Source organism: Pipistrellus hanaki (assembly GCF_964339955.1).
Source record: "Pipistrellus hanaki genome assembly, chromosome: 2".
NCBI lineage: Eukaryota > Metazoa > Chordata > Mammalia > Chiroptera > Vespertilionidae > Pipistrellus > Pipistrellus hanaki.
The window spans coordinates 46010761-46023578 of NC_140504.1; the positions used below are offsets into that span (position 1 = coordinate 46010761).

A 12818-nucleotide genomic window follows, 5' to 3' on the forward strand; every position below is an offset into this window, starting at 1 on the left:
AGCATCCAGCATTAAAAATATTTGCTGCATTAATGAATTAACCAATCACTTAACATTTTCTTAGTTACTACATGTATATTAGTGACTATTTTCCTTTGCTTATACTATTTTGTCAGCCAGGGATACTTTTCCAATGTTTCAATCCCACCCCTTCTGCAAGACTAACCTCAAATGCCAACTCCTTTTTTCTGTATTCCCACAGAACATATTTATATCTCTGGTGTAATCATAGAAGATATAAACCTTGTTTCACTCATTGGTTCCTGGCCTATAACACCTATACAAAGCAATCCACACAAAATACATGATAATGAAAGTAAATGTAAAATGTATTCTACATTTTCACATGCATTGACAACTGTCAGCTTATCCTGGGCTTCTGTTTGGGTCTATCTTCAAAAGCTAGTCTTCATGAGGTCAGAAACTATGTCACTTTTTAGGTTGTGTACCAATGACAAACAATGTGCATGGTGCAGATAAATGGAAATGTCTACATCCAAACATGGATTTTTTTTTATTAATTAGCCACTGTGGTTGTGGACAGCACTGGGTAGTTTCCTAGTTGTAATCATGTTTGATACCTTTAAACTGTGGCGTTCCTAAAGAGAATTCTAAGGCATGGTCTATTTTCTGGCATTCTTCAATAATGAGAAAAATGTATATTGTATATACATGTAAATGTATATTTATACTCTTATTTCTAGATACAATACTCAAGTACAAGAGAATCTTAGCCGAGGATGTCTACACCAGCAGTTCTCAAAATATGATCACTAGACGAGCATCATGAGCAGCCCCAGCAAACAAATGCCAACTCTCAGGCCTTCCCAGAACCAATGAATCAGAACCTCTGGGAGTGAGACTCAGAAATGTGTGTTCTAATGAGCCTATAGGTTATTGTGATGCAACTAATGTCTGAAAACCACGGACCAGGCACACTGGACAGAAAATTGTCCTCACTAATCTGACATGAACAGTGGAATGTTTCCTAGACCAACGATGTCAATTTTCCTATCACAAGGCTTAGATTTTATCCAAGGAAACTGGATTTCATGTTAGGGAACAAATTAGTTAAATTCTGATTTTTTTTTTTTAAAATCACTGGGTTAACCAATTGGTATCACTACTCTAGTTTTTATAGCATGATAAACCAGCATAACTTAAAGAGTATAATTTTAAATGGTGCCTCACAGCTTCATGGCATTCTGGTGGTTACAATAGAGAAAAATGAGTGAACTGGAACTGGAAAAGGTGAAGGAGAAAGCAAATGAGAGCAGTAAGGGTCAGCAGTCCATAGAAGACCATGAAGGAATGGAACCAGTTCTAGACCAATCACAGCTGGTGTCAAAGGACTGGGGAGGGAAAATGGCAGGAGAAGGAAGGAATATGGTAATAAGAGTAAGCAAGACCATAGCTTCCAGCATCAAGTAGGAATCCTGCCATGTTTCAGAAATGTTACATATGGTGCAAGGGGTGCCAAAACCTGCATCTAGTTCTATGCAAGGGGGCTATCATGATAGTGGAGAGTTTAAGGCATGAGTCTACCCCCACACAGGAACAAAGGAAGTTGGAAGACTAAGGGTTAGGTAATAATTACCAAAGCAGAGTCTATTGTTATTGAATACTGATTTTATGTTTGGAGATTAGTTAGATAGATAGATGATAGATAGATGATAGATAGATAGATAGATAGATAGATAGATAGATAGATATAGAGATATTCTTTATTTGTCCCTGGAAAGAACAATTGTACAAATGAGGACTCAAAGACACAGAGATATATCTCACCAAAGACACAGGGATTAACAAGGTGCTAGTAAAGTTATGTATGTGATTTCAAGTTTTGCAATCTTTCTCTCACATGAATGAGCTTCCCAGATAGGCAGAGCAGCTATTCAAGAGGAGCTGAGAAAATGCAGTTGCAAAATTTAAGGCCCTGGGTTTGGAGCCAACCTAAGGCACAGGAGAGCAGCAGGCTCTTTCTCAAGCCCACCTGAGAGCAGGTAAGAATGGCTGCTGTCTCCCTGAGTCTGGCTCTCATTGGTCCATGGCTTGGGGGAGACAGAGCAATAAAGTGTATACTAAAGGATAATAAAGTATATCCCAAAGAGCAACAAAGTGTGTACTAAATTTATTATATGTAAACAGCTAGGTCCATTTTTCAGTAACTAATTGACTTACCAGTATACCTTAGATGTTCTCTTGTAGTTAGGCTCACAGACTCTGAAGCCAGTCTGCCATTTACTTGCTGTGTAATCTAGGCAAGTTACTAAATGTCTCTATGTCTGGGTCTTCTATTCCTTGAAACAGGGATAACAATAGTGCCTGCCTTACTGGATTGCTATAAGGATTCGTTGAGTCAGTATATATAAAGCAGTGTTTGGCACATAGTAAAAGATACAGAAGCATTATTCAAAAGACTCAGTTATCTCTTCATGGTCCTTTCAATGTCCCACAGGAATAAAGCATAGAATCATGGCTCATGGAGAGATTTGCTTGAGTTCAGTTTAAGTAGCTCGTTTAAATAATTATAACTGAATCTAATACCTAGTGATATATGCTTAATTAAAAACTATAATAAACTATTGATAAAACATTTGAAAATGAAAAATAATTTAGTCACAATTCAATCACCATTGCCTAAATATTGGCAATTTTTGCATATTACCATCTACTCTTTGTCCATGGACATATAAATTTACATTATTGTAATCAATACGTAAATCCACATCACTGTTTTTATAGCCATCATCATATCACAAGAGTTTCTGATGACAACTCATGCTCACTAACATGTTAATGTCTATTAAATAGTTCACCCCATCATTAATTTTTTATTTGCATAATCAAAATATTAAGCTTACTAACCATAAAGCTCTTATACACTTGATAACTTTCATCTAGATACAAAAAAAGCTCCTTCAAACTAAAATGATCATTATCCCATCAAATGTCATAAGAGATGACTATTGGTTTTTAAGTTGTTTGAAGACAATGAGGGATCGGTTGCAATTATTTTTAAATAGTATGTTGCTAATGATTGAGAACTGAAAGAAAATAAAATACCCTTTCTATAATAATGGTAAAACATTTAGCTCTTGGACTTTGGGTGTTATTCTGTTTATCTTGTGGGGTTTTTTTTTGTTGTTGTTTTTGTTTGTTTGTTTTTAAGGGGAATGCTGATTTGGGTTGAGAGAGAGGAGAAAATTGTATCCACCAAATCAACTTCACATATGACTAATATATAAATAAACTGATCTTAATTATAAAAACAAGATATGTCTGAGGGTAAAAAATGTTACAGAAACATAATGTACAATCTGCTGAGCAAAAATGACACTGAGTTAGCCAAAGAGATAGGAGAAACCAAGGTGCCAACTATAACCTTAAACAGAACATATCCACTGTAGTTCCTACATAAACACATCACAAATGCTACTTCTTACAATTCTAGAGTTGAAAAGAATCTTGGCACTAATCTACCCTTGTTTCACAGGTGAAGAAACAAGGACAGAAAAAGGAAGTGACCAATTCAGTGTCACACAATGAACTGGATCAGGAAGTAGGATTCAAATCCAAGTTTCCAGCCTCCTAAGCCAGGCCATGGCAGCCACCCACTGGTTCAGACATAGTTGGGCCTCTATTGTGGTCACAATTATGCAATCTATAGATAGCCAAGTAACAATTTCCCAGCAGTCTTAATGCTTTCTCACTTGAAACCAAAGTAATTGTTCAACCCAGTTCAATTGCTCAATCCAGTTATAGAACCAACAACCTCAGTCATAAAAGTCACAGCATTAAACAACTAGCTCAAATCTACAGTGGGTCTTAAATAATTAATGTGACCATTATGGCCACCCTGACTTATTTTCTATGGACATCAAATATAAAGAGGAACAAGTAAAGAAAAAACACAAACAAGCTAAATAAGCAGTTTCTTTACTACAAAACTAGAAATGAATAACCAAATAGAGCTAAAGAATGGCTTAGGACATTGAACTCAGGAGAGGAGAAAGAAGAGATTTTTTCCCAGGTTTCACCATTGAATGGAGGGACTAGAACATGAACCCAGGTTCTCCAGTGTATAGTCTAATGTCAGTTTTATTTCATCAGAACATGCACGTTTCCTGTGCCTCTGTGAGTCATCCCAGTATACAATCTCATAGTCCCACCAGTATGCACAGCCCAGTTTGAAAAGCTTGGCCTTAGAGACTCTAACACATAGCAGACACTGAATAAATGCTGCTTATTAAATAAAGCAATCAATCATCTTGTTCTAAAATTGCTTTGGTTGTCTCCTTTGTCTTAGTATTATTGAGGGTTTTGCTATATTTGCATTATCAGTTTGCTTTTCATGCTGATGTTGATGCAAAGTCCATAAGTAAAAAGCACCTGTGCCATTTCATTTTAAATTATTTGAAGGCTTGTGAATACAGTGACATTTACAGGACAACCTTTCTATTGATATATAGCACATATTTCTCCTCTAAGTTCCAGAATAGAGAAAGAAGTAAACCAAATTCAATTTTAGATTGTGTTGGGAATGTTGAAAATATTTTGAAATGAAAGAAGAGCCTTTGGAGAAAACTGATTAAATAATCTAATTTTAAACTATCCAGATTCTAACAATTAGAATGATTATGTAATAAATCTTGTATAATTCTCTTCTTTGTAGATTCTCTAAGCCCAATTTATTACATGAATGAGACTAAGGGCATAAACATTCTGAGATTTTTGTTTTGTTTTGTTTTGATCAGAAACATATCTAGATGATTAATTTCCAAAAAGCTGAAAAAGCATTTCCCAATCTGCCTTATGTTAGGTTTGCTCACCCTGTTTGAAGGTTAGCAGTGTTTGGGGTTTGAGGAAAACCTAATTGTTTCACATGGGTGACAAGTGTAGGAATGAATGGGATGGGGAGAGATGGATACTTGGCACATTGGCCTTGCTGCTTCTTCCTGACTGCTGATTAAAGGAATGTTTGATGTGTTTGGTCATCCTCTGAATGGCCTCTGAAAGTCTCTGTATTTTTTTCCTCACCCCAGTCCCCTTGGCCTGCTTCTCAGGCTAATGGCCGGTCCCCAAATAGAAGTGAAACAAAAACCTAACCACAGAGCAGCAACTTCCCTTTATTTCTTTCAGGAGTTTTAAGCCCCTCTTTCAATGGCCTGTCCTCTCTGAATCACTGGCGGGAGGGCTTGTTTCAGGTAAATGCAAGACAGAGTGTGTGCTGAAGAAAGAGAGACAGTGTCTGTGGAAAGACAACAGGTGTCCTGCCAAGGTGCCATCCATCCAATGCATCACAGTTCCAAAATGCCATGGTCTGCCTGGGTGGGAGTCCTACATTCCAGAGACAAGGAGAAAGAGATGGTTTCAAAAAAAACTAACTGGAGAGGAGAGCAAACTAAAATTAGAACTGTAGACATAGATCCTGGAAAACCCCCACCGTGCTCTGCCTGCAAGGATGCTAACAAGGAGATGAGGATGAAGACAATGAGAAACAATGTGTCATGTGTCATCTTAGCCTCAGACTCTCTCCATGTTTATGTTCCATCACAAGCCTGGAGTACAGAAATTAGGTCTCTCTTCTACATGTACACGTTCTTAACACTAAAAAGGGTGACAATAAAAGTCAAGGTCCAAGCAGTAGGAGTCCTGTAGTGTTCCTGATAAGGGATGCAGGTACATGTTATAGTTTCACGGTAACCACTCTGTAGCTCACTTATTGATTCATCATAATTAAAGGTGTACATCCTAATCACCCGAGGTGCTTCTTAAATATATAAGCCTTATGTATCTTGGGGTACGCAGTGGTTCTGCTGTGCACCCCTGATTGAGAATCTGTTTGTGGCCATATTTTAGACATCTATGTGTCCATCGAAGATATATAATACTTGACCCAATATATCTCCACCTTCAACTCCACAAGATGTTATATAACTGCCTCAAACTAAGCCTGAGCAACATAGAAATGAATTTAGATATTCCTGGAGTAACTGTAAAATATATAAAATGAGTACAAAAGAAGTCCCTCTTTGTACATGGAAACCTTTGTGGAAATCAGTGGAGATAATGCTGTGTATCTATGTGGGATGCTTGCTGCTAAAACTACAAAGGTGTCAAAGAACCAATTTCTCCCCTCTCAGACTTCACAGTCTAGTGAAAACACAAACACAGCTAATAATGATGAAAGACTGACTCTAAAGGACTCTAAATGCTTTATTGGTATGAGTTTAACTTTATACTCATATTATGGTATGGGGCTTCAGGTGGGAGCAATAATTCTTATTTTACAGAGGAACAAAGTTAAGATGTGTTGCCTAAGTCACTTAGTCTTTCTGAGCCTCTTTTTTGTTATCTATAAAATGAAGTTAAAATGTCTAATCACAGAAATTAAAGGGAGATGACAATAAAAGCCCTTTGAAAAGATACAAAGTGTCTCATCAATGTTATTTATGGCTGTTAATGCATGAAAAATCACAAATCCATTCATGATCACACAACACTAGAAGGGAACGATAGGAGATAACTAACTGGCCACCTCTAGACTCATTACTAATGCTAATGAGCCTCATAATGGCCATCTAAGTCACACATTGGGTTACTAGCTAGGTATCTAGTCAGTTGGAACAGCTTTTAGAGTGGATACTTTGCTTGAGTTCAAATGATCTCCCACACAACAATTTTGTTTAAAGAAACCAAAGGGGGGACAAAAGATAGGCATTATTGCTGTGGAATGTTAAGTGCCTCTCTGGTGGTCATTAATTACTGGATGATTTTATATTCTAGCCTGCTAGGTAACCTACTCTAATTCTGAAAGATAAATGACATAAAATGTTATAACTGCATAAGAGATACACAGAGTTAGAAATTCACAGCTTCTTTGTGTATCTCTAGAATGTGAGCTCCTGGAGGGTGAGCCAATGCACTATTTAAATCTCTGTCCCCTGGATTTAATAATGTGCCCAAAGCAATATGGCATCTCAGTAAATATACTAAATCAAACAAAATGAACTTTTTCTAATAGTTAAGAATCCTGAGACTCAGACTGGAAAACTATATCTAATGATGTAATAAAATTAACACTGAGGTAAGAATGAGTCTCCTCTATTCAATGCCTATTCTATTACATTATGTTTTTTACATTTTATTTTACTTATCCCACCACCATGGCCTCAGTGTTTCAGTTGTTGTTATTTTTAATCACAAAAGACCTTTTCTTAAAAATCACTTCCCAGTTCTCTAAGTGATTTACTACGTAGACATTTTCCTTCTCTCCTGGAGGGTAAAACAATTTGTTTTCAGAGACATGACTGTTCTATACATTAAATGCATTAGTTTGGGGCTCTGATTGGACTCTAATGGATGCTGTGAAACCCAGAACAGAGTTGAATATTCATTGGGAACATATATACAGATCTCTATAGAAAAAGCAGAACAAGTTACTGACTTCTATGTTTTGAAATAAAAATGATGTTTCTGTCGCCCTCCTGGTAGCCAAACATATTTTGCCTCTCCTAACTTAACAATCTCCTGGTGCACAAACATGGCATGAGAAAGTAATCAAGGCTATGCAGTTCAACATACACAATCTGAGTCCCTCAAGTACACATTTGCATAGGAAAATGGAAATGTTTTATATGAGGCAGGCTCCTGGGTAGCTGCAGGTATGTTACAGAAGAAGGACAATCTATTAATAGGAATTTGAGAGTGAGATCTTTAAGATCAGAGATTGCTTCTTAGTACATTGGGAATATAGCAGATGCTCAATAAACATTTGTGTAAATAAAGAACATAAAATTACAATGCATGTTGTAAAAAATAAAATGCAGTACATAAGGGGCAAATCAGATATGGGGAGGTCAGGGGAGATTTTGTGAAACAAGAGCCATAGCAAATAAATCTCAAAAAGAGTTGAACAGAGACATGACAATGGGAAAAGGGTAAAGCTATATTCACTCTGTTAAGATGTACCTTGAGTTAAAAAGTCTAGTATCACACTATCTTGGATATATAGCAGGGCATTGTCAGGAGCTCAGAATAGACTTAGAAAATAAGTGTTTAAAGATAATCAGAGTTGAAAGTAAATGGCTTGAGGAAGAGCAGAGAGAGGATATTTGCCTGGCTGGCATGTCTCAGTAGTTGAGCATTGATCTATGAACCAGAAGGTCATGGCTCATTTCCCAGTCAGGGCATATGCCTTGGTTGTGGGCTTGATCCCCAGTGTGGGGGCGGGGGGGTATAGGAGGCAGCCAATCAATGATTCTCTCTCATCATTGCTGTTTCTATCTCTATTTCTTTCTTCCTCACTGAAATCAATAAAAATATATATTTTTTAAAGTGAGGTGTTTTTCCTGATCTAACCATGAGGCAGGCAATTTATTTTCCTTTCATTTCCATTCTGTCCACAAGCAACAAGAAGACCTATATCATGATTACATATCCAGGAGCTTCCATATTGATTAGTGAGATCATATCAAATCTTCTCTACTGAGGGGCCTGAAGTGATGTCATTCTCAGATATTATAATCAGTTCCACAAGAGCTAGACCAGTGCTTCTTAAACTTTCATGTGTATATAAATGACCAGCAGACCTTGATGAACTGCACATTTGACTCATAAAATCTAGGGTGGGTCCTAAGAGTCTGCATTTCTAACAAGTTCCCAAGTAATGTTAATGTGCTTTAATGCTGCTGTTAATGTGGTCTGTGGACCACACCTTGAATAGCAAGGGTCTAGACCAGTGGGTAACTCTAGCTATCCATTAGCATCGATTGGGAAGCTTTTACAAAATACCTGTGCCAGGTTTCACTCCAGGACCAATTAAACCAGAATGTCTAGAGATGTGGCCTAAGCATTTTTATGCTTTAAAAACTCTACAGGTGTTCCTAATATGCTGTAACATATTGTCAGAAGAGGAAAATAGAGAAGAGAGGGGGAGATAGCAATAGAGAAATTATGGATGATGATAGATAGATAGATAGATAGATAGATAGATAGATAGACAGAGAAATATATTTTCTCACTCTAAATCAGTGATTCTCAAACTACCTGGGGATTTTATTAAAATAAGTTTCTGACTCAATTGTTCTGGAGTAAAGAAAATATTCTGCAGTTGAAAAAAAGCTAGTTTTCAAACCACATTTTGATTATCAAGAGACAAAATCAGTGGTTCCCAAACATTATTGCATCTGGGATCATTTAAAACTATCTATATATGTCTTCCACCCTGATACTCTGATGTAATTGGTATGGGGTGCAACCTACGCACAAGAATGACCACAAAGTATGCCAGATGATTCTGCTGTGCAGCGAAGTTTGTGAGCCACTGCAAGGCACAAATTCTATCAAAGCTGTTCCAACTGTGCACCAACCAACCCAAACCTTTGGAGCTATGCTAATTACCCTGGCTTGAAGATCACTGAAATTAGATGGTGACTTGATTGCTAGGGCAACTAATTTATTTTCCTCTCTTCTTTTCCCTGGATGACAGGAAGGGATGCAAAGCAATACGGAAAAAACAAAAGAAAATTGATCTTAGTTGTAAATGACTGAAGTTCGACTTGCTAGAAACTCTGGACCAGTGCTCAAAGAAAGATTTTCAAATGCTAGAGGTAACATGAAGGTTGTCAAATGCAAGTGACAGGAGTCAATAATAATTGAGCCATTAGATTTTTTCTGAGATAAAGAACTCTTGAACCCTCAACTGAATCATGCCATAATATTCTTCTAATTTATATTAAAAGAGCTTCCAGTAGGAAAAATAATTTTATGTACTTACATTTCAGAATGTCTTCCTAGAAATAGATTTTAATCTGTTGGGGGGAGAAGTTTGTACATGGCAGCACAAAGTATAAAGGATGGATCAATTTGAATGGAACACACACCTTTTAATGCACTTATAAAAATTTTAAGTTAGCTGCAATGCTTAACTGTTCCAATTGCATCAAAAATAAAGCCAATATGTAAAAAAATTTATTCATTCCTAATGTGGTCACTACTAGCTACTTCCTTTGTAAAGGAAACTCAAGTGCTAACATGCATAAAAGCATTTATTATGTGTTTTGCATAAGGCAATTATGGTACCTCTGCAGAATAACCATAATATTGACTTGGGACAAAATTCTTCATTGCCTTTTGGTTAATGCTGTGACTCATGCCTGTATCGCTGTTATCTGAAGAGCTATAGAAGTTCTGGCCTGATTCTTCTCAGATATATTTCTTAGATTCTTTCTCCTTTCAAAACTCCCAAGACTGGCAGAATATTTAGAATTCTACTACTGTCAATTTGAGACATAAACCACCTGGAATTTTGAGTGACATGTAATATATTTTATGAGCAAGAAAGGAAAAAAATATTGTAAGAGATGCATCATATTTATGATGGACCAGGAATAAGTATATAAATTGGAAGCCAAACATTACCAAGGATCATTGCCAAAACACAAACATAAAAAACAAGTTAATAACCAAATAGCAGGGGTCATTTAAGCACACAAAAACCTATTTCATAGTAAAATAATATTCTCAGTTAATGTCTGTCATTAACTTTATGTTCCAGAAATACTTAATCAACTGGAATATTACAGACTTCTCCATTAAAATGGGTTCTATAATAGCTAATAAATATATGCCTCATTATACTTGTATTTGTATATGTAGATATATAAGTATTTGGATGTTCTTATATATGTACATCACTGTTAGTCATTTAAGTGCCCATCAGTGAATCAAAACAATCACTTTTCTAAAATAAAAATTGCCAGTTAGTCTGAATTCATGTTGATCCAGTTCTTTTCATACTGTAAATACTTACCTAGGTTCAAATACTTAACTCTGCTAATTAAATACTTAAAAATACTTTCTTCAACATAGGTCTGCTATCATTCAACATGCTGGTTTTATTAATCAGCCCAGAAATAGGGAATCCACCACCATCCCCTGATCTTGAGCACATTAGCACAATGACTGACATTCCTGGTTTAAAAATAAAACCTTGTCTCAAATATAGCTTCTCCAGTGCTTGGTAATGAATATAGTTTCATAAAAGTTGACATCATTTCTTCTGATTTCACTGGAATCAAGTACCTCCAATATTCCTACTGGGTATCTGACCACATCACTCACAGCTATTGCAATCTGGTGAGTGTTTGAAGAAGGAGGAAGAGGAGGAGAAAAAAGAAACCTGCATAGATGGGGTTAAACCCAAAGGATATCCATTCTCACAGTTGTAATAGCCATTTTGTTTTTGTGTATTAAATATGCCATCCGAAGTTGGTTTTTATAGTCCCTTTCCCAGTTAGCATGTGCACATCATACGGAATTGCTTAGGAGGAGAATATTAAGACATACATGTCCACAACTAGTAAATTCATCGTGTTTGGGAGTCAAGCAGTACTCCCAGCACACTGTTCTTCTTAGAGGTCAGCTCTAATGCACACTGTATCAAATAGAAGCAATTTATCTGCTGATATATATATATATATATATATTGAAAATGCAGTAGGATGTGGTCATACACACCCAAAAATACCATCTTCCCGGGGTGGGGGTGGAGAAATCCAAACATTTTTATAGCAATGCATTATTGGATATCAGATACAGACCTATGCCTGTCAGCAATACTAAAGCAGATTAATTATATTTATTCGAGCTCATCGATTCCATAGAAAAGAAATGCTTTACCAACACATCTCTCCCACCAGGTAAAGACGCTCTCCCTTCCCCCCCCCCAACCCTCACCCCCCAAAAAAATAAATAATAACAACTCGTCACACTTCACTAAGCAACTGACGGAGTATTAAGCACTGTCTTCTGAGCTGTTGGAATTAAAAAGAAGTGGCCCTTCTGCCAGGATTCCCTGGGTGCTGCAACGGACATAGCATCTCCTCCTACCGACCTAGTACGATGCTCGCTCCCCAAGCACTGCAGTCCCCTCGCTGAGGACCGCCTTGGCCACACGCACATGCAGCGGGAAGTCCCCCGGAAGGGGACAGAGACATACCTTTGCTCTCCATTTCGGTCCCCTTTGGGTGCTGGGAAGTTCAATGGAAGTTGGCCGGAAGATGTGGGCCCGCTTCAGATTCCCAAACCTGGGAAGCCAATCTGATGATGATTTCGCCAGTACTTCCTTCCTTTCCCTCAGGCTTCCTGAAAGATGGGATTTCTTAAACCTTGAAGCTGCAGTCAGCCACCAAAGGACACTAAGCAGCAGGCAGCAGCAGATTGCCTCTATGAGGGATAGACTGCAGCGCACAGCTGGCATTGAAATGCATGCACGGTGCCCGCTCAGATGATTTTTACCTGGATCTGGAAGCTGCAAGCAGGAGCTGTCCTCCGAGCTTGGTGCTGCAGGTGTAGTGACAGATCATCCCACTTTGCTTTCTGGATGTACGATTTGCATAGGCGCCGGCACGCATGCGCAGGGCATCCTCCCTCCCCTTTTCACCGCCTCCTGCTCCCCGCCCCCTTCATTCCTCTCCCCAATACCTTCCCTAGCTATCCCTGCCGAATTGCTGAAGCTTTTGGACACAGGGAAGCAATGTGAAAAATAAAGGCCGGACTGGATTTTCCTTTGCACGCCAGAAATGGATGGGATTGGGATTGTGTCCTGGTTTCATATGATTTTTCCAGGATGGATTATAGAAACCTTAGAAGAGACTATGGTCCATGAGCTGGGTCCAGCTTCATTCAGAAGGCAGAGAGGGGGAAAGGAAGAAAAGGGATTTAGGAATCCTATTTGAGGGGCATCATTTGGGTTTCTCTCCTTACTGCTGCAGTCTTTCCAATTGAAGGCTTCCCCCCTGGAGGATCTGCTT

General features: G+C 37.9%; 1 protein-coding gene across 1 annotated transcript in view; it reads right to left on the minus strand.

The window, feature by feature from the left end:
* FGF12 (fibroblast growth factor 12) overlaps positions 1–12411 on the minus strand; it is a 504156-nt gene extending 491745 nt beyond the window's left edge. Inside the window, exons 1-2 of the mRNA XM_084873522.1 lie at positions 12304–12411; positions 12005–12150 (exon numbers count right to left, since the gene is read on the minus strand). Of these exons, the coding sequence (XP_084729648.1) occupies positions 12005–12017 (13 nt within the window). The 5' untranslated portion in view covers positions 12018–12150; positions 12304–12411. The remainder of the gene's footprint in view (positions 1–12004; positions 12151–12303) is intronic.
* Between the last annotated feature and the right edge of the window lie 407 nt (positions 12412–12818).